The sequence below is a fragment of the Diceros bicornis genome, chromosome 13 (assembly GCF_020826845.1).
Source record: "Diceros bicornis minor isolate mBicDic1 chromosome 13, mDicBic1.mat.cur, whole genome shotgun sequence".
Classification (NCBI taxonomy): domain Eukaryota; kingdom Metazoa; phylum Chordata; class Mammalia; order Perissodactyla; family Rhinocerotidae; genus Diceros; species Diceros bicornis.
The window spans coordinates 16,951,385-16,973,374 of record NC_080752.1 but is presented as its reverse complement, the minus strand read 5'-3'; the positions used below and the strand labels follow the sequence as shown (position 1 = coordinate 16,973,374).

General features: G+C 53.1%; 1 protein-coding gene across 1 annotated transcript in view; it reads left to right on the top strand.

Moving 5' to 3' along the window:
* Nucleotides 1-20,906, top strand: part of DHCR24 (24-dehydrocholesterol reductase) — a 31,901-nt gene extending 10,995 nt beyond the window's left edge. The window contains exons 4-9 of the mRNA XM_058552514.1: nucleotides 297-415; nucleotides 2,330-2,593; nucleotides 7,578-7,721; nucleotides 17,633-17,830; nucleotides 18,044-18,222; nucleotides 19,210-20,906. Coding sequence (XP_058408497.1) covers nucleotides 297-415; nucleotides 2,330-2,593; nucleotides 7,578-7,721; nucleotides 17,633-17,830; nucleotides 18,044-18,222; nucleotides 19,210-19,363 — 1,058 coding nt within the window. The 3' untranslated portion in view covers nucleotides 19,364-20,906. The remainder of the gene's footprint in view (nucleotides 1-296; nucleotides 416-2,329; nucleotides 2,594-7,577; nucleotides 7,722-17,632; nucleotides 17,831-18,043; nucleotides 18,223-19,209) is intronic.
* The last annotated feature ends 1,084 nt before the right edge of the window (nucleotides 20,907-21,990 follow it).

Sequence of the window (21,990 nt, the reverse complement as noted above, 5' to 3'; positions counted from 1 at the left end):
TCTGCTCGCCCAGCTCCAAAGACAGGGCGCTCACTCCTGCCCTTCCAGGTCTGAGCAGCCCCAGTTGTCAGCCCGTGCTTTAATCTCTGGCTCCCTGTGACTCGTATCCATCGCTCTGTTTCCGCCCTGTGCAACACACAGAATACGTCTAGTCTTTCCTTCCATGGGATTCATGGTCCCCAAAGCTTTTCTTCCTCCAGGGGAAACACCTTCAGTTCCTGTAGCTGTTCCCACGGAATCTCCCCCTGCACCCCGCCCCCCACAGCTCTGCCTGACTAACACACATGTCTCCGCAGGGGGCTTGATCATGGGCACGGGCATCGAGTCCTCCTCCCACAAGTACGGCCTGTTCCAGCACATCTGCACCGCCTACGAGCTGGTCCTGGCTGATGGCAGCTTTGTGCGATGCACACCAGTGAGTTCAGAGATGAGGGACATCCCTCCCAGCCTGCCCTGGGCATCAAGGACCCTGGGGTCGGGGGGTGGCTCCCCTGGGGGTGCTGCATTTCAAAGACACTGTTCAGTCTGGCCTGTGTCCATAATAATAACAAAGATTTATATAGCCCTTTATATGTGCTCAGATACTGTTGTAAATGCTTTATATACATTAAGGCATTTAATCCTTCAACAACTTGATGAGTGGGTACTATTGTTAGCCACATTTTACGGATAGGAAACTAAAGCACAGAGGGGTTAATAAACTTGCCCAAGGTCACAGCTAGTAAATCCCACACAGGTGGGATTCAAACCCAGGTTATCGGGCTCCCAGCTCAATGCCCTTAGCCATTCATTACGCCCCTCTGGGGGTAGTCAGGCCTCAGCATCGCAGCTCTACGTCAGGTGTTGTGAGGGTAACTAAGAGCGATAGGAGGGGCTGTTTTGGAGAAATAAAAGACGATCCTACTGCCCAAAGTGGGACACAGACATTTAAGGCATTTTACCCTAAGGATGGGACGGGATTGAAACTTCAAATAAACGCAGGTCTCCCCTAGCATATCTAAGGGGCCCCTGGGGTGGGAGGTACAGTCTAGTCCTTTAGCGGTGAATGTTCCAGAGAGCCACCGGAGTTGCTGGCCTCAGGGTGGAGTCCAGGGCAGGCCTCGAGGCTTGGGAGCTCTGGTCTTGGACAAGAGAGACCCTTTCAGGATTCACGTCAGTTCAGCCCGTTTGCCTAAACACTTGCCTGGGCCCTGCCTTCTACCCTATTTATCACCAGCAGAGACAAGAGACAGACATGTGTGAACTGCCTCTCTTCTCTGAGGCCCAGTGTCCTCATCTGGCAAATGCGTCGTCAGGAGGAGAACGTAGATGCCGTATGCGGAGCTCCTAGCATAGAGCTGGGCATGTGGCACGTGCCTGGTTGTCACTGCTGCGAGTGCCCATGGGATTAGGTGGTGGCCCAGATGGGGATCAGTCGGCCCACTTCTGCTATTTCAGAGTCTTCTGCCGGCCTGCTGCAGAGCGTCCCTGCTCCAGCTCCCCCTCCCCTGCACCCCACCACCCCACGCCAAGGGCCTTCAGCATGAGCAGAGACCACACAGGCCTGTCCTCTTGATAAAGCTCAGACAAGTCTGGACTTTTTCAAAAGGAGCTTTATTAGAATCAAAGAATCGGAGTTAGAATGGCCAGATGAAAAGTCAGTTGTCTGTCTCTGGGACAAATGCCAAAACAAGAAAATGGTGAAGTTAGAAGCGGCTTGGGGAACGAGATGGGGTGTGGCAGGAGGAACAGTAGATTGGGAATTAGGCGACCTTGCCTGAGCACTGACTCTTGGGAAGCCTTGGGTGAGCCGTGTCACCTCCTGGAGCCTCCCTGCCCTTACCTGTTCCTTCAGGAATGTTAATGCTCTCCCTGGGCTATGCACAGCTAATGGACTGGGAAAGGCCTTGTAAATTTTAGTAATAGCCATTTTAATGTACCCTGGCGACCCTGAGCCTCAGTGAGGGTTCAGCTCCTTTTTCAGCCTAACCTGAGCCCCCTTGCCCTTCGTCCCCCATTTGGGGTCTTTGGGAAGTGCTGGTCGTGGCCTCTTCCTGGGCAGCCTGTGGTCTGGGGGCTGTGCCCAGGTGGAGGAAAGGGATGCGTTCTCTGAGAGTACCACTGATACAGAGGCACTATAAGGTCCCATGTGATGCTGAAGCTGCAGAGGGAAACTGAGGCCCAGAAAGTGCAGCTTGTGAAGTTCCTGTTCAGGTTTACACAAGATAGTGACAGAACTATCAGACAGACTTGAGCTCAGGCCCCGGGTTCTTTGTGCCCCTGTTGACTACGTCCTGCAATACAGGGTCCGGGGTTCAAGCTCTCAGCACGTGTCGACTCTGCCTTACAGTCAGAAAACTCCGACCTGTTCTACGCCGTGCCCTGGTCCTGTGGGACCCTGGGCTTCCTGGTGACTGCCGAGATCCGCATCGTGCCCGCCAAGAAGTACGTCAAGCTGCGGTTTGAGCCAGTGCGAGGCCTGGAGGCTATCTGCGACAAGTTTGCCCAGGAGTCCCAGCGGCCGGAGAACCACTTCGTGGAAGGTCTGCTCTACTCCCTGGAAGAGGCCGTCATCATGACGGGGGTCATGACGGACGAGGCAGAGCCCAGCAAGGTAGGCCAGGGCGTCGGCTGCCGCGGACCGAGGCCTGGGGAGGAGGAAGGCAGGGCTGGGAGTGAGCCTGTTCCCCACCCTGACCTTGGCAGCCACCCTCGTCGAGGCTGCAGCCTGGGTCAACCCACCTGGGGTTCGGATAGCAGGGTCTGTGGTCAGAACTGTCTCAGGCAGCAACAGAAGCCCCCCTTTACTCTCTCCCTGCCACCCCGCCAGGCTCGTGCGCATCTCTGGATGGTGTAGCCTTTGGTCCTCACACCAACCCCAGTTTACAGATGAAGGGACCGAGGTTTCAGGAGGTCATGTGAGCTTCCACAGATGACAGGGTTTTAGTGACTGATCTGATGCCTCGGAATCCAGATTGACACTCCTCCAACTTACACTACGTAGTTTTTAATAGCAGTTTTTTCTCCACTGAGAAAGGATTTGTGCTTATTATGAGAGACTTAGAAAGTGTAAACACGAGGAAAGAAAAGACTTTACCTATAAACATGACACAAAGCCAGCTCTTGCTGATGTGTTTGGTATATTTATTTCCTCTCTTTTTGGTGCATAGATTTTTTTTTTTTTAGGTTTTGATTTACAGAAGTAGTATAACAAAGTCAAAATATATAAAGAAAAAGTTAATGTGCCATCTCTTCACCCAGGCATACTCCCAGGGTAACCACTTTGTAACATTGTACGTTCTTCCGGGCCCACATGTGCATGTGTGGGGGCGTGTGTGTGTGTGTGTGTGTGTATACACACACCCTCGTTGTGTTCCATCCAATCCCATTGTTGCATGTAGATAGTTGACCTAACGCATTGCTTACTGATGAGCATTTTTATTGCTTAAAATGTTTTGCCTTTACAAATAAGATTGCATTGAAGATTCTCTTACATCCATCCTTGGCCTCTTATACAAGCATTTCTATAGAATTGTGTCCAAAAAATGGAATTTCCGACCCAAAGGTTTGAGCACATTAAATATTGAGAGCCACGACCACGCGGCCCTCCAGGCAAGTTGTGCTTCTGTCCACCTCCAGCAGCCGCGGGTGAGCCGCCTCTCCCCACGTGCTTGCCAACACCAGACCGTATCACCCTTTCATCTTTGCCCATCTGATAGGATTAAAAATAGGATCCCGTTTTATTTTGCAGTTCCTGGGGCGTTTTTGAGGTTGAAAGTCTCTTTGCACAGCTCTTCAGTTTGTCTTCAGCTGTGATGGCCATGAAAATTCGTGTTTCTAGTTTAGTGCGATTAGCACACCCCTGTGTTGTTACATTGCCTTCGAAACTGTCATGTTTACCGTCTGCAGGGCACCACGCTGAGCAAACGCCCTATCATTTACTGAACCACTGCCCTGTAGTTGGAAATTTAAGTTGCTTCCAGTTTTTCACTATTTTAATTAATGTAGCAACGAACATCTTTTGTTTGTAATTTGAATATCTTAAAGTAGAATTAGTACACCCAAGGATAGGACCTCTTAAGGCTCTTCATCTGTATACTGAAAACGTTTTAAAATTTGGGAAGGACTCGAAAATCATCTGGGACAATCCCCTCTTCAAATAAGGAAATGAGGCCCAGAGGGGGAAAGAGATTCCTCTAAGGACACACAGCTAGCGTGGGGCAGATTTAAATTCGGCTCTCTGACTCCTGGTTCAGTGTTCGTTTCCCTCCATGTCAGCTTCTAGAGTTTAGCATCATCTGCAAACATTCATCGAGCACCATTCCTTGTGTGACACTGGTGAGTGCCAGAGGAGGGGACCCTGGAGCAGGAGTGGGAACAGCGGACGTGGAGCCAGCATGCTCTAGCGCCCCCAGGCCCTGGCTCTGCCTGCCCTGGGCTGAAGCCCCGTCAGTGTGTGGCACCTAGCACCTCGTCACCCTGCAAGGGCGTCCAGTGCAGAGGTTTTCCAACTTCTCGAGGTTGTTCCCTTAGAGGCTGCCAGTGGTGATGAGCTGAGGGAAGGGACCAAGGGGAATCACCACCCCCACTGCACCGAAAGTGGCTCTTCTCTCATCTCTTTGATGTGTTGGATGCCACCAAAGGTTACAATTGGGCAGAGGGGTTTGTATAGTTTTTTTTTTTTTTAATAATTTTATTTATTTATTTCTTTCTCCCCAAAGCCCCAGTAGATAGTTGTATGTCATAGCTGCACATCCTTCTAGTTGCTGTACGTGGGATGTGGCCTCAGCTTGGCCGGAGAAGCGGTGCGTCAGTGCGCGCCCGGGATCTGAACCCGGGCTGCCAGCAGCGGAGCGCACGCACTTAACCGCTAAGCCACAGGGCTGGCCCTGTATAGTTTTTAAAATGTTTGAACAACCTGATCTTTATTTCCCAAGGAGAGGACCGAGGTCTTAGCCAGAGGCTCACCTGGTGTCAGTGGCAGAGGGGCCAGGCCGCCAGACCACAGACTTTTGCAGAGTGTCCCGATGAGGAAGACCTTGATGCCCAACAGGAACAGCGTTGGGGGAGGAGAGTGGTAGATGCCATTAGATTTGTGGGCATTTCATTTGAGGAGCATTTCTTCCAAACATTCCTGTTTGGCAGGCTGCTCAGGAATTTGTCCCTGTGTTCCAGGCACTGTGATGGGCCCTCTGCAGGCACTGTCCAGTGGAAGGCTCACTGTGACCAGGGGAAGAGGCAGCCCTCCCCCATTTGGCAGGGGAGGCCGAGATACAGAAAGTGGCCTGCTCTCTAAGTGCTCAGGCTGGAACGGGAACCATGCGGCCTCCTGGCTGCCCCAGCAGTGTGCCCTGGGAGAGGCACACCCATCTGGTTCTTTGTCGTTCTGGGCTTCTCTGGCGCTAATGGTTCCAGGTGCCCCCGAGGCTCGATTTTGTTTTGCAACTGGGGCCACTGCCAGGTGTGTGGCCAGGCCCCACCCGGGGTTAGGTCAGTTGCTCTGTCCCTGGTGGGTTTTGTTCTCGTTTGCATTAGCAGGCAGAGCCAGCGTATGGTGTTTTTGTCCTGCCCCACACTAAAACTGACTTGGACAAACAGGCTCTTTAGCCCAGTTTCCTGGCACATGGTGGCCCCAGGTTTCCTCCCTGCACAGTGGCCTACGAGGAGAGTGCGCCTGCACAAGAGGTGACGTCCAGATAAGCTGCAAGCGTTGGCTGCCAGAGGTGGAGGGCACAGGGCTGCCTGGCTCCAGGGTGGAGGGGGTTGGCGATGGGGGGTGGGGCGGATGGAAGACCAGTGAGAGGGCCTGGAACAGATTGCTCTGTCCCACTCTGGGCATGCACCATGCTTGGCACTTTCTGCATCTCTTTTAGTCTTCCCAACCTCTCCAAGGGGTCGTAATGTCTCCATTTTGCCTGTACAGAAAATGAGGCTCAGGGAGGCTAAGTAAGGTGCCCAGGATCAGCCTAGTGTGTTAAAAGTGGAAAAAGCAAATTGGCAAACAGTATGTGCAGGATGGTCCCATTTTTATAAATCTGCGTGTGTATGTGTGTGTCTGTGTACACGAAAAATAAAGCCTAATGAACACACATCGGTTTTAGTAATTACCCTGGAGGGTGAGGCCACAGGACTTTCCCTCTTGCCGAGTTACATATTTCTGCAGTGTTTAAAGTTTTCACAATGAGTGTACGTTGCTTTGGAATCGGGAAAAAAGTTAATAGATTTTTTTTGATAATGCTCACATTCCAAAGCCCGCCATTCAGGGCTCTCTGATGGCCTGGCCTTGTTGTGCAACATGGGACGGGCTTGAGTCCTTGCCTTGCCTCTTGTCAGCCTTGTGACCTTGGGCAGTCTGTTCGACCTTGCTGATTCTGAGTCTCCTCAGCAGTGGCACAAGCCCAGCCCTGCTGTGCAAGGTCGTTGGGGGACAAGGAAGGAGCCCATCAGGTGATTAGTCTCCTCCACCAGCTACCCTGGGCTGGCTCACTTCCTGCCTCTGCTCCTGATGGTGCCTCCCCTGTGGCCCCCGGGGAACATTCTACCTCTCCTGCATGGCCCCATTCTCTGTCTCCTCCTCTCCCTTTGCCGAGCCCCCAGGTGTGAATTTACCTGCCCCGTAAAACTCAGGCGCCTCTCCCACCCCCAGGGAAGCTGGTCTGATGGGGCCTGAGCGTCTGCTGTGTGTGAGTATGTAATTTCTGATAGGCACAGAAAACTCCCACGAAGTATTACTTTTTATTGCCATTTTACTTGTGAAGAAACAAGCTCAGAGTGACCTGCCCAAGGTCACACAGCTAGGGGGTAAGTGGGCTGGGGTCTGGCCCCAGCCACCAAACCCTGGAGCATGTGATCTTTCTGGGCTGCCACCCTGCCTTTCTCCAAAAGCATCTGCCCAGAATTCATTTCATGGATGAGGAAGCTGAGGCCCAGAGAAGCTAAGTCAGCCTGGGGCACACAGCATGTGACGTCCCAAACCCTTTAGGACTGAAGAAGACACCAGTAAACATAAGACTGAGGCCTTGGAGGCCACAGGGCCCAGTGCCGGGGAAGCCCATTGGTTTACTCTGTGAGCTGCTTGCATTGATGATGGCTGCCGGGGGGAGCGCTGGCCCAGAGGATTGTGGAGCCTGGTGCAGGGCAGCAGACGAAGTGCTGTGATCAGTTAGTGCTGTCAGCCACAGGACCCAGTGAGGAGGGGGGGACCCCCGCTCAGTGTTTGTGCCCACACCAGCCGAGTGGGAGGCAGTGAGGAGGAGTTCACCCGCGTGGAGCACTGCATCGTGGAGACGCCGTTCAGCATTTGCACGTCAGTCCTCTCGTTGACGAGCAGCAGGCTGGGGGCGGTCGCCAGGCTCTCTAGACGGGCAGGAACTAGCTGTTGGCCCTGGCACACCACTTAACCTCTTTGAGCTCCTGCTCTCTCTGCTAGAGAATCCCCGCTGGGCTTAACCTCACCAGGCCCTCAGGAGTCCCAGAGGTGACAATAGACATGAGAGAGCTTTGGAAAGGCCAGGAGTGCTGTAAGCCAGTATCACTGTTACACCCTGGTGGCACTTGGGCTTGTCTGTGGGCTGACACAATGCCCTCTGTCATTTCAGCTGAATAACATTGGCAGTTACTACAAGCCGTGGTTCTTCAAGCACGTGGAGAACTACCTGAAGACAAACCGAGAGGGCCTGGAATACATTCCCCTGAGGCAGTACTACCACCGCCACACGCGCAGCATCTTCTGGGAGCTCCAGGTGAGGCTCAGATTTCCCCGGAGTCCTGGCTCCTGTGGGCCGGCCGGGCAGGGAACCAGGATGATGAACATTGTAGCCACAGTTCCTCCCTGAGGGGACAAGAGTGGCTGCGTCCTAGGGAACTGGAACACCCTCTTGCACAGCAATACAGTCGTTTCCTCCTGAGGAAACAGCCCACCTTCACTTACAGCAGCAGGCTCTCACCGAGCTCCTGCTCCGTGCCTGGGAGGGGGTGCTGTGCCAGTGGCTTCGGGGAACACAGACCTGTTCCGTCCTCGAGGACCTGTAGCCTAGCCCAACAGACTGGCTCCAGCACTGGGAGGGCCATGAGAACAAGATGAGAGGTGGCCAGTCCTGCCTAGGGGTGGAGGTAGCCCTCAAGCTTGGCCTTCACGAGTGAGCAGGAATGTGCTGTTGTGTGTGGAGGGATGCGGAGCAATGACATTTTCAACAGGGGCATCAGGGAAGGCCTCTCAGGAGGTGACTTATGAGTAGGGGCCTGAACGTAGGGAGGACAAGCCATAAGAACTCTATGGGAGAGTGCTCCAGGCAGACGAAGGCCAGAGCACAAGTTCTCAAATGGGCTGCGTGGGTTGTTTTTTTTTTCTTTTTTTTGGGGGGGGGAGGGTTGCAGTGAAATCATATAACATAAAATTAACCACTTTAATGTATACAATTCAGTAGCATTTAGTACATTCATGATATTGTGCAACTACCGCCTCTATTCCAAAACATTTTCATCACCACAAAGGGAGACCCTGTACCCATTAAGCAGTTGTTCCCCATCCCCCCTTCCCCAGCCTCTGGCCACCCTCAATGTGTGTTCTGTCTCTAGATTTACCTGCTCTAGATATTTCATATAAATGGAATCATACAATAGGTGGCCTTATAAAGTATTTATTTGAGTTCAGTCTTCAGTTTTTTGGGGTATATGCCTAGGAGTGGAATTGCTGGGTCGTATGATAACTCTACGTCTAACTTATTGAGAAACTGCCGAACTGTCTTCCACAGTGGCCGAGCTAGTTTGTTCTCCCAACAGCAGTGTATGAGGGACCTAGTTTCTCTGCATCCTCAACGTTGGAGTTGTAAGAGTTTATATATTCTGGGTATTAGACCCTTATCAGATACATGATTTACAAATGTTTTCTCCCATTCTGTAGGTTGTCTTTTCACCTTCTTGATAATGTCTTTTGGTGCACAAAAGGTTTTAGTTTTGATGAAGTCCAGTTTATCTGTTTTTTCTTTTGCTCATGGTTTTAGTGTCGTATCTAAGAATCCATTGCCAAATCCAAGGTCATGAAAATTTAGCCCTATGTTTTCTTTTAAGAACTTTATGGTTTTAGCTCTTATATTTAGGTTATTGATCCATTTTGCGTTGTTTTGTTTCTGGTGTGAGGTGGGGTCCAACTCCATTCTCTTGCGTATAGTTATCCAGTTGTCACAGCGGAGTTGCATGTTTTTGAAAAACAGCAAGAAGGCTCCTGAGCTCGACCCATGGTGGGGAATGAGGTCACACAGCAGCCAGAGAGCCTGGACCCTGTGGGTCCTTGTAGGTCAAGGGAGGACTTTATATTTTACTCTAAGTGTGATAGGAAACCGGCGAAGGGCTTTGCGCAGAAAAGTGACACGACCTGATTTTTGTTTTAAAAGAATAACTTTGACAGCTAGATGGCGAGCAGATGGGGTTGGAGGTGGGCAAGAGTAGAAGAAAGAAGGTTTCTGTTGTGCAGAGTGGTAGCAATGGAGGAGAAAAGCATCAGATCTGGGCAATACTGTGAAGTTTGAACCAACCCCCAGGATTTCTGGACATATTGGCCGTGGGTGTGATTCCAAGGTTAGGGGCCCAAGCAGCTAGGTCACCAGAGGTGCCATTGACTGCCATGGGCAACATGGGGAAGGGGTCTGGGAAGGGAAATCAGAGGTTCTGTCTGGGACACGTCAGTTTGGGAAGGGAAATCAGAGGTTCAGCCTGGGACACGTCAGTTTGGGAAGCGAAATCAGAGGTTCGGTCTGGGACACGTCAGTTTGGGAAGGGAAATCAGAGGTTCGGTCTGGGACACGTCAGTTTGGGAAGGGAAATCAGAGGTTCAGCCTGGGACACGTCAGTTTGGGAAGGGAAATCAGAGGTTCGGTCTGGGACACGTCAGTTTGCGGTGCCTTCAGACATGCAGGTGGGACATCGAGTGGGCAGCTGGCTGCATGTGCCAGGACTTCAGGACAGAGGTGGAGATTACACATATCGGTGTGGTACCATCGGCAGAGAAATGTTGTTTACAGCCGGGGAACAGATGAGTGAGGAAGGATGGAGAAGTCCCAGAGCCAAGCCCTGGGGCCCCCTGCAGGTTAGGGGAGGAGGAACCAGCCAAGGAAGGCGAAGCTGCCCTTGGTCAGAGGGGAGGAGAGAACCCAGGAGAACTGGCTTCCCAGAAGCCAAGGGAAGATGTGTGTCAAGAAGGAGGGTGAACAATTGTGTCAAATGCCCCTGAGTGAGATGAAGACAAAGAATCAACCTCTGGTCTTAGCCGGGAATGGTCACTGATGACCTTGAGCAGTGAGGTGAAAGCCTGACCAGTGGGTTGAAGAGAGAATGGAGACAAGGAAGTGGAGACAGTGGAAAAGGAAATCTGAGAGGGCTTCATCTAGAGGGCAGCAGAGAAATAGGGTGGTAGCTGGAGAGAGAGGTAGGGTCGAGAAGATACTTTGTGTGATCGTTTTAAGAGGGGACAGATCACAGCAGTTGACGTGCTACTGGGAGTGGACCAGTGGAGAGGGGAAATGACAGTGCAGGAGAGAGGGCGTATGTCTAGGTCAGTCTTGAGGAGTGGGGATGATCCTGTGCTCAGGTGGAGAGCTTGCCCTTTGGTGGGAGCGTGGAAAGTTCACCCACTGGACGGGGAGGAAGTGTGAATGGGTACAGTTGGTACAAATAGGAGGACCATTTGGTGGTGGGAGGGTGTGAGAGTTCTCTTCCAATGGCTTCAATTTTCTCAATGAAATAGGAAGCAAGGATTTCAGCCAAGATGAGGAGGCAAGGGGTTGTTGAAGTTTCGAGGAGAGAGGAGATATGAAATTGTCGCTTCGAGGGTGGGAAATGAATTCACTGGAGAAGTGTCGTAGGACTGCCACTACGTAGGCAGCACTGGGCCCACCGAAGATTCGTGATCATGAACTTACAGTGAGACAGGCCCTGGTGCTTATGGGTTTTCACGCGTTCGGCACATGGCGAGATGTCCATTTAACCACGGTCGAGGTTTTGCAGGTGAGGATGACAAGTGAGCAGAATGGGCAGGGTTGGAGACGCTAGCATGTGATCGTGATGAAATCTGAGCCAGCCAAGGAGGAGAGTGAGGATGTGAGGGCTCACAGGGCTGATGAGGGTGTTAGGGTGGCTCGGGGGCCCCGGTTGGGGAAGAATTGAAGTCAGGGCACTAGCGGGCGCGAGCTGGAAAGAGAGTTGGTGATGGTCAGAGGGCGAATGCTTGGAATGGAGATGATGGAGACGATGAATATAGACAACATGACAGCGTCTAGGGGTCAGCAAACTTTCTTCAAGGGCCAACTAGCAAATATTTTAGGCCCTGCAGGTCATACGTCCTGTCACAGCTACTCAACTCTGCTGTTCTAGCGCAACAGCAGCCATGGGCAGTACGTAAAACAGTAGGCGTGGCTGTGCTCCAGTAAAACTGTCTACAGAAACAGGCGGGGGCCAGATTTGCCCGGTAGACTGGATCCCCACAAACTACAGACTGTAGTTTGCTGTCCCCTGCTCTAGAGTCAGTGGCTGAAGTGGAAGGTACAAGGGGAGGAGGCCAGGGCATGAGACAGAACATCGCTGTGGATGTTAAAATCACCAAAGATCTGTGTTGAAGAAGGTGACAGCCATCCGAGCTTGAGGGGAATGATGGGGTGGAGCTCCTGGGCGAGTGCTTCAAAGTTGCTGAGAGTTTTAGAGAAGGGGAGGAACAGGGATCTGGAAGCAGTAATGAGGGGCAGGGGAGCCCACCTCACCTCTGTCTACCCTAGAGGGTCGTGGGAGAGAGAATGATACCCCTTCAGAGGGCTGCAGGACCAGCCAGGTTCCAGTGAAGAACATGGAGAGGAAAAGAGCGTTGAGAGAAGAGACGGAGGATGGGGGGGTTTGCTGATGTCAGACCGTGAGCGCATAGGGCAGGGGTTTGGGAGATCAGGGGACAGTGGCAGATGGGGTCAGATTAAGAGAGGTGGCATTGCTGTGACAGGTTAAGGGTGCCAGTAATGAGGCACCTGGAAGTCCATGGTGACTGAGATCGCCCGGGATGTCAGGTGGGAAGGAATTACACCTGGAGGTCTCTGAGGAGGAGGTGATGGGTCAGTCCTAATCGTGGGCTAGGTCTCTCACCAGGATGTGGCGGGCGGTGGGGAGTGGAGGGTTTACCCAGGCCTGGGGGCTCGGGGGTCCCCCAGCCCCATTAGTCCTACACTGGGCAGTGTCAAGGCCAGAGCAGTTGGTGGAAAGTTTTGCCAAAGGCAGAAGACACCATGGGTCCTTCTCTGTCCCTGGCAAGAGCAGTGTTAAGGCTGTGGGAGGTGTGGTTTTGTCAAGAGCAGGAATATTTAAGAGACAAGAAAAGGAGGAGGAGCCAGGACAGGGCGCCGAGAGAGCACCAGAAAGGTAACAGTAGTAGTTAAGTGCTCGCTCCTCGTGTGTTGGCTCTTATGCCAAGCACCTGACACACATTATCTCCGTCTTCCTGACAACGCTGTGAGGGCGGGTCCTAGTGTTACTTCCGTTGTACAGATGAGGAGCCTGAGGGTTAGGTTATCCAGAGTGACACAACTCAGCAAGAGAGTGTATGCGTTCTCTACTGCAGCACAATGACTTAACCCAAAACCTAGGGGATTGGAACACTGACATCTATCTCCTCATGGTTTCTGAGAATCAGGACTGGGGAGTGACTGATCTGGGCCTTCTGGCTCAGGGTTGCAGTCACGGTGTTGGCTGGGCTGGTCATCCGGAGGCTTGACTGGGGCTGGAGGATCTGCTTCCCCCAGGGCTCCCTCGCAGGGCTGTTGACAAGAGGCCTCCGTTCCTCGTGACCTGGGCTGCTCGAGTGTCCTCACCACAGGGCAGCTGGCTTCCCCCAGAGCGAGCCGTCCACGAGAGAGACCAAGGAGAGTCCTCAGTGCCTTTTGTGACCCGGTCTTGTCACACCCTGCCACTCCCGCCAGACTCTATTAGAACAGTCACCAAGTCCAGCCCCACCCTCAAGGGAGGGGAATTAAGCTCCACCTCTTGGAGAAAGAAGTAGTGAAGAAGTAGTTTCTGGACAGGTTTTAAAACCACAGAGCTAGGATTCAAAGTGAGGTTTGTCTTATATTTTTGTGCTGTTGAGCACTGGCCTGTACTTCCTGAAGCTAAAGGAAGAATCGGGAAGGATGGGTGTTCTACCACTGAGACTTGCACACAGGAAGTTTATTAGGGAGAACTCTTGGGATCTTCAGCTCTGAGGGAAAAGGGAAGCAGGGCCGGGCGGAGGGAGAAGTTGAGCTTTGAGGTATCACTGCAAAGGCCTCAGCCCACCCACGGGGAGCTCTGGGGCTGGATGGCCCTCAGAGTTGTCCCACCTTGAGGCCTGGGGACTAGGATGTTATTCCACACCCCCACTCCATCCACCAGCATGGACTTAACCCATGGAGAAGCACCCTTGGAGAAGTGGCATGACCTTGGAGGAGGCAGCTCCCTTCAGCCAAGGACGGTTCCCTGGAGAGGGGCTTAGCCTTGAGCTCAGCAGCCAGCACTCCCACAGCTGGGGGGTGGGTGCCTCCCTGGAGGAGGCCTCTGGGCGGCCACCATAGCATCCACTACAGTAGAATTGCGGAAGCCAAGACCTTTCTAGAAAGAAGGAGTAATAAACAATTTCAAGTACTTGCCTTTTTCTCCCTCCCCTGGGGTTTCTCCCTCCTTCTCCTTCCACTGGCAGCACCCCCCCACCAGGTTCCTCCCTGGGCCCCTTAATGAACCAAATATGGCCTGGCCTGGCCTGGGTGCTGAACCCCTTAAGAAGCCACATTCTGGGTGATCAGTCCATTCCTGTCCCACCTGGGCCAGTCCAGGCTAGTCCATTCCCTTCCTCTCACCCAGCTTGGTCAGTCAGCGATACTTGGGGTCAGGGCCAGCTACACAATTGCAGGGCCCGGTGCAAAAAGCAGGGAAAAAGTGCCATCAAAGATACTAAATTATAAACTTTTTCCTTCTGTGGTTTCTCTCATCATAAATATTTGCTATTTAATGTTGTTCTAAGTAAAGAAAAATTAAAAATTTAAATTATTAGCATGAATTTTACTGTTCATCTTTTAAATACAATATGTGTTTAACTCTTATGTATATGCATTTCGTTCTTTATTTTATTTATTTAGTTTTTTTATTTTTTATTTTTGCTGAGGAAGACCAGCTCTGAGCTAACATCTATTACCAATCCTCCTCCTTTTTTTTTCCCCCAAAGCCCCAGTAGATAGTTGTATGTCATAGTTGCACAGCCTTCTAGTTGCTGCATGTGGGACGCGGCCTCAGCGTGGCCGGAGAAGCGGTGCATCGGTGCGCGCCCGGAATCCGAACCCGGGCCGCCAGTAGTGGAGCGCGCGCACTTAACCGCTAAGCCACGGGGCCGGCCCCTGCATTTCATTCTTAATGGAAGAGTGGAAATGCTGCACAATTTATTTCCCTTAATAACATTCACATTCTACCAGCCCTCTGCCTTGGCTTGCTGCTGAGGAAGGAAGGACGGGAATGGAAAGGGCCTGGGCAGCCCTGTCTCTCCTTTCTCTTTCGTGTCCTCGCTTCCAGCCAGCGTAAGTGGCTAACACAGGGGAGTAACACCAGTAAGAAAGGATACAGAGGTCCGTGGTTGTTCATGTTCTTAGAACGCCGTTGCCACACGGCCTCCCTCTGGGGCTTGGGGTCCTGGCTCAGGCCTGCCCCTTGGACCTGTAGTGGGCCCTGCAGCCCAGCGGAGCAGAGGAGGCCAGGAGCAGGCTGGACACAGGTCACGGCCAAGGGCAGCTGGAGAGCGGGGGCGGGGGGGGGGGGGGTGCCTGACCCTAGTGTGCTGGCGAGAGAGGACCAGGAGGGAAGCCAGGGACCTGGACCTGCAGTCACTCAGAGGCAGAAGCCTGAAGGGTGGGGTAGACAGAGGTGGGAAAGGAGAAGGTGGGGCACCGTGTTTAAAACTTAAACTTTCTGACGTTGAGACTTTAGAAAAAGTGTGGTTCCAGCTGATACTTTTGGTTAACAATGGGATATTTTTAGGGGAAAACATGCAAATGGCTTTTAGACATCAGAAAGGTGATGCAGACTCAGAATTCAAGAAGGATGGGCAAAACAAAGCGACAGGAGTCTCAGGAGGCTCCTCTCGCCTGTCAGCGTGACAGAGATGCAGTCTGATAACACTGGGCTGGCGAGGGTGTGGGCAACAGCTTTCTCCTATTTGGTTTGGCAGAGTATAAATGGCACAATCTGCTGAAATAGTATCCATTAAAATTGCACACACTGAAACAAAATTTTCCACTTCTAGGAATCTATCTTACAGATAAATGTACATATAAATGGGCAAAGACACATGTGCAAAGCACATTCGTTAGAATAGTCTGGAAATAATCTAAATGCCGATCAGTACAGAACCCATTAAATAAATTAGGGCACAGCCATACAGTAGAGTGGAGGTCAGCAAACATTCTCTGTAAAGGGCCGGATACTAGTTTAGGTTTTGTGGACCATGAGGTCTCTCTCGGCTCGACTGTGCCCTTATAGCCTGAAATCAGCCACAGACAATATGTAAATGAGTGGGCATGGATGTGTTCCAATAAAACTTTATTTACAAAACCAGGGGGTGAGCCACATTTGTCCGGGAGCCATAGTTTGTGGGTCCCTGCAGTACAGGGTCAAGCATCCACGACAAAGAATGTGGTCGTGCTCTGTGTGCTGACACACAGGCTACAGTGATGCCACTATTTGTGTTTTGTTTTTTTTTTTTTGTAAGGAAGATCAGCCCTGAGCTAACATCCGTGCTAATCCTCCTCTTTTTGCTGAGGAAGACCGGCCCTGAGCTAACAACTATTGCCAATCCTCTTTTTTTTCCCCAAAGCCCCAGTAGATAGTTGTATGTCATTGTTGCACATCCCTCTAGTTGCTGCATGTGGGACGCGGCCTCAGCATGGCTGGACAAGCAGTGCATCGGTGCGCGCCCGGGGTCCGAACCCCGGCCGCCAGTAGCGGAGCGCGAGCACTTAACCGCTAAGCCACGGGGCCGGCCCTGAGTTGTTTTTTTTAAGCCCATCTGCTTGTCTGTGCATCAAATGCCTCTGGAAGGGACACAGGTAATTCCTAACAGTAGTTGCCTTTGGAGAGGGGAAAGAGGTCGGATTGGGGGAGGAATGAAGTGGGGTCAGGGCTGGGAGGGAAGCGGGGTCGGGGACGTGAAAAGAGGCTTACCCTTTGGACCGTTGGGATTTCTGCTGTGGGCATGTGTGGCTTTTCCAAAAACAGCCAAGGGATCAATAAAAGCCACACCGTGTACTGCAGTCCTGTTGTGTGCCAGGTGTTTGTGTAGGCGCCAGGATCTAACAGCAGAGAGCAGACAGCTTCCTCCCTCCTGGGAGTGCGCTGGCGATCAGAGAGGTGATCCCGGGGGAGTTGGGGAAGAGTCCCTCGGCCTCCAAAGCTTAGCTTGGTGGCTGCTTTGGGAAGCTGCCCTGACCCCTAGTCTGATGGGGACCCTTTTATGAGCTGCCTCTGCATCTGTTTTTCGCAGCTCTTCCCGCACTGGAGTCCTGTGGCCTGTCCCTTCCACATCTGAGGACAGGGACCATGTGTCAAGTTATCCTGGTATCCCCCGCACCCAGCATAGGACCTGGGGCCTGACCTCTTAGGCGCCTCGTAATTGTCTCACGCATGAAGGACTGTCCTTGGCTTCAAGGGCCCGGGAGCTGTGAGGATGGAGTATCAGGTGGACACTGGTAACTGGAAGACGGCAGATTGGGAGCAGGGAGGAAGATCCAGAGCAGGGAGGCAAAGTCTTCACTTTGGGGGTGGGCAGGACTGCCAGCTGGTGGGAGCCACAGAGGAGCGGGTTGGGGGCGCAGGGTGTCGGCGGAGCGCAGCAGTGCTGGGTGAGGCGGCTCCTCCCCACTGGCAGTTTGAGGCAGGGAAGAGGAAGAACAGCCTCCACTCAGGAGGGTCTCCAGGCAGGCCGAGCTGGGGGAGGCAGGCGGGGTGGCACTGTGAGGGCCACGGGAAAAGGAAGAAGAGAGGGGTCCTAGTCCTGCCTAGGGGTGGAGGGAGCTGCCAAGGTTGGCCTAGGAAGGTGAGCAAGACTTTGCTGTTGTGCCTGGAGGGATGGGGAGCAGTGACATTTTCAATAGGGGGGACAGGGGAGGCCCCTCAGGAGATGTAAACCAGTGAGAGCCGTCCCTGGCTGTGTGACCTTATGGAAATTGCTTAAGCTCTCTGAGTATCCCTCTTCTCATTCAGTAGCATTTACTTCTCTCACGTTTGTGGAATGCCTGCTCTGTGCCAGCACTGACCTCAACAACTAGAACAGCAGTTGTAGTGATTTTATTATTTTGCTTCCGGCACTGGGCTGAGTGCCTTCCATTTGGTATCTCATTATTCTCACACGTCCCATTTTACAGATAAGAAAGCTGAGCTCAGAGAAGTCAAGTAATTAGCCCAAGGTCATCACAGCTGGTAAAATCGCCAGAGCTGAGAATCAAACCCAGATCCGACTGGGTAAAGTCCTGGGTACCACCCGCCCCAGATAGGAGGAGTGTTCCCTGTCGTCCTTACGTCCAGCACTGGACGAGGACCTGGCCCCTGGCGCATGGAGACACTAGCCCTTGTTGCTTCCTTCTCTCTATCCCTCCCCTTTGTCTTTCAGGACATCATTCCCTTCGGCAACAACCCCATCTTCCGCTACCTCTTCGGTTGGATGGTGCCTCCCAAGATCTCCCTCCTGAAGCTGACCCAAGGCGAGACCCTGCGCAAGCTGTACGAGCAGCACCACGTGGTGCAGGACATGCTGGTGCCCATGAAGTGCCTGCAGCAGGCCCTGCACACCTTCCACAATGACGTCCATGTGAGCCGGCCGGGCCCAGACCGTGTCCTAGTGTGGTGGAGTTGGGGTGCTCTCAGCCATGGCTTGGGGGTTGGGGGTGAAGCTGTGAGCAACCAAGAGAGGGGTTCCTGGAGAGTGCTGCACAGCCTCCCTTTGGGTAGGAGTGGATTGAGCCACCCATGAGCCTGTCACCTGTTGGAGAAAAAGCACCGACCCCACTCCCCGTCCACCCAGGTCTACCCCATCTGGCTGTGCCCCTTCATCCTGCCCAGCCAGCCAGGCCTGGTGCACCCCAAGGGAGACGAGACAGAGCTCTACATCGACATTGGAGCGTATGGGATGCCCCGCGTGAAGCACTTTGAAGCCAGGTCCTGCATGAGGCAGTTGGAGAAGTTCGTGCGCAGCGTGCATGGGTGAGTGGCCCAGAGTGTGGCGCGGTCCCTCAGGCCACCAGCCCCAGGGTACTGCTCCAGGGAGATGCGGGAAGGGCCAAGGCAGCCCGCTCCAGGGCCAGACCAGCTGGTTGCTCAGGGCCTGTGTAGCTGCAGCAGCGCTGATTCGGGAAGTAGCTGGTGAAAGACGGGGAGGAGGCGGAATTGCAGGACCTCTTGCCTCCCTTCTTCCTGGGTCCCCTCCCCCAGTGAACACCCCAACATCCTGCCAGCTGCTCCACCCAGGACAGACGATGGGGTGGTTTTAGATATGGTCCGGGGCTGCTGCTTTAGGTTGGAAGACTGAGGAGGGAGGGATTCACAAGCGTGGCAGCCACACAGAGGCCCAGGTCAGGGCATTGCTCAGAAAAGGCCCTGGACTCGCTGTTGATGTACCTACCATGGACAAGTCTCAAAATAATTATGCTGACGGAAAGAAGCCAGGAAAAAGGAGTACTGTACGATTTCATTTATGTAAAATCCCAGAATCCATGGGGACAGAAAGCTGATCCGCCTAGGATGGTGGAGGGCAATGGACAACACAGGGGCATGAGAAGGTTTTGGGGGTGCTGGATATGGTCGTTATCAGGACTGAGGGGATGGTTTCAAGGTTGTATAGCTATGTCAGGCTTATCAAGTATGTGCAGTTTATTGAGTAAAGCAGCCCCGTCGGGGAGGCAGCCATGCAGGGCACCGAGCACGGGGGGGGGCACCGGTAGTCCGAGTCCTACTCCTGCCTCTGCCTCCACTGCTAAGCCGCTTCACGCCCTGAGCCTCAGTTTTCCATCTGCAAAGTGGGGGTCAGAATTCCTGCACCAACCACCCCCACCAGGTCATTAGGGGGATGAAATCAGAAATCCTCCAAAAGTGTTTCCTGCGCTGCAAAGTGTGCTACGCATTAGGGACGGTTGGGGCTCCCCCGTGTCCCTTTCCCCTCCCTGCCTCCACAGGCCCGTCTCTGCTCTGCAGGTTCCAGATGCTGTATGCCGACTGCTACATGAACCGGGAGGAGTTCTGGGAGATGTTTGACGGCTCCCTGTACCATAAGCTGCGGAAGCAGCTCGGTTGCCAGGACGCCTTCCCCGAGGTATACGACAAGATCTGCAAGGCCGCCAGGCACTGAGCCCGAGCCCGCCCCAGAGAGACGGGCACAGCAGACCCTGGCCCCAGGGCGAGGAGGCATCTTCCCTTCACAAGCTTGGCTGTCTTCCAGATCCACTCTTTTGAAACCCCACCAGAAATCCCACCCAGACAACCCCTCCGGCTTGCTCCCTGCTTGCAGGGGCAGCCTAGTGGAGTGGAAAGGACATGGGATTTGGAGTCAGACAAACCTGAGTCCACTTCTCAGTTCAGCCACTCATTAGCTGTGTGACTCTGGGCGAGTCACTCAACCCCTCTGAGCCCAGCTCTTCATCTGTTGAAAGGGGGTAACAATATCTTCCTGCAGGCTGTTGTCATCCAAGCCCAGTGCCTGTCGCACTGGAGATGCTGGATAAGTGGTAGCTGCTATTACTGCTTCTCGTTCAGCATTACCCCTGACTGAGGTGCTCTGGATTCAGCAGGTGAGGCCGAAAGGCTCCACGTTAGGTCACCTGGGCACAGGTTTGGCTGGAACGATGAAGGGGATGCCCCGGAGTTGCACTGCCTCTGCGTCAGCCGGCAAGAAGGGCTCTCAGACAGGAGGAAGGAAGGTTCCTCTCCATCCCTGGGTCTCAGGAGGGCGGGCACATGGGGCGGGCAGGCCCCAGACGTGCTGTGCCAAAGCCAGGTCCGATTCCAAAGTTCTCTCTGCCATCTTTGGCGACGTCCTGCCCCTTCCTCCTTCACACTCAGCCTTCTGGCCCAACTAGCCATTGCCCAAGTCTCCTCAGGACCGTGTCCTTGGAGAAGACATTTCAGGGTTGAATCCTGTCCCTGCCCGGGGGCATGAGTGGTTTCTGCCCTGAATTGGATCCAAAGGACCTGGGCTCATTCTTAGCTCTCCAACCCTTCAGGCCTCTTGTCCCCAGAACCTGCTTAGTCAGGATGGGGAAGGTATGGGTCACACCAAGCAGGAAAATGGAGCCTGTCATTGTCAGGTCTCATGAGGATTCTCACTGCGGGGCTGAAAGAAAAGAGCATCAACTTGATTTCTCGAACCACTCATCCCTCTTTTTTTCTTTCTTCCCCTGCCCCCAGCTATAGTTAATTTTAGTGCCTTACAAATCCTAAGCTCAGAGAAAAGTAAGCGCCGTTTCCATTTCAGAGGGAAGGGAACCTCCCCAGGTCCTTCCCCACTTATTAAAGCTTGGTTGTTTATGCAACTCCATCTTAAGAACTGCCCAGCCTCAGCTGAGAACCCAGAATCTGAGAAAGAATCGTGTCATGTAAGAGAAGCCGGAATTAAGTGGGTGGTGTCAGGCAGTGACATTCTGAGAGAGAGAGCATTGCACCAGGAGTCTGGAGACCTGGGTTTCAGTCCTTGCTCTGTTGTCAACGAGCTGTGCAAATGTGGGCAAGTCATTTGTCCCTCCGAGCTGCATTTCCTCATCCATCACATGCGTACAGACAAGACCTCCCCAGGGCCCTTCTGCTGTAGACGTGCATGGCTGTCTTAGACACAGTGGTTGCAAAATCCTGTGAAAAGCCTCATTTGTGTCAGAGGAAAAATAAATGATCCAAGTGGATGCTTGGGAGTTGTCTGTCATTTAAGGTCCTTCCTTCAGCCCAAGGCCGGCTCTCATCTCATTTTCAGAAAGGCAGGGAAGCGTCAGCCTTGTCACTGCAGGTTGCCAGAATCCTCAGTCACAGTTTGACTGATGGAAGCTCACCCTTCCCCCGCGCCCCCCCCCACCCCAGGCTTGGCACAGTGCAGTGTCTTAGCATGGTCCTGTGAGTGCTGGGTGCACTCATGGCACTCAGAAGGTAAAGGAACTACCCTTACCCATTTGGCTTCTGGAGGGGGCATAAGAAAAAAAAAAAAGAGAGAAACCTCCTCTAGCTTGCATGCAAAGCCTGTGAATTCTGGCGTTGGCTCTCACAGGGGGCCCGTGTGCTTCCCGCTCACTGCTAAACTGATGATCCTACTTGTGTAGAGAAATGGTTAACCGAGCAGAGCAACCTGACAGAGAAGGCTCCGTCATTTCGCCAGTGGGGCCTCCATCCCTCAGCCCCTGGGAGTGTGGCCAGATGCTGGCAGCCTCTGTCATCCTTAGTTCTACAGACCAAAATCTGGCCCTTCACACACCTTACCCGGGACCTAGGGCTTGGAAGCGAAGGTCTTGGCATGGCACGAGCCTCAGGTTCATGTTCTGCTCTAGTGACATCTTGCCTGGAAAGGGGCAGTCTTCCGAGCATGGTGGGCCAAGTCACCAGCCTTTTCTTGTTGCCAGTCCCATCACTGTCCATCTATGTGGAGGTCTGGGTGGAGTTATACTTGACACTAGAGGGGTGCGGGGGCTGTGTGTGTGGAAAGTCAAAGAATAGGCCTCTCCCCTCCAGAGCCCCATTTCTTGGCCTTGTGAAGGTTTTCTGTAAACTCAGGATTGTAGCCAGTTTCTTTGGCTGGAAGGATGTATAATTTAATGGGATCTTACTGAAAGGGGGGGCGGAGGGGGTGGGGATGGGTGTGGCCATGTATGATGTGTGATTTTTATATTTTTTCTCGATCATGGGGACCAAGGAGAAAGGCATGAGTGTCCCCTAGCAGGGTCTTCCAGCTGCAGGCATGCCTACCGTCCAGAGCACTTTGTGTCCCTGCGGCTGTGTGGC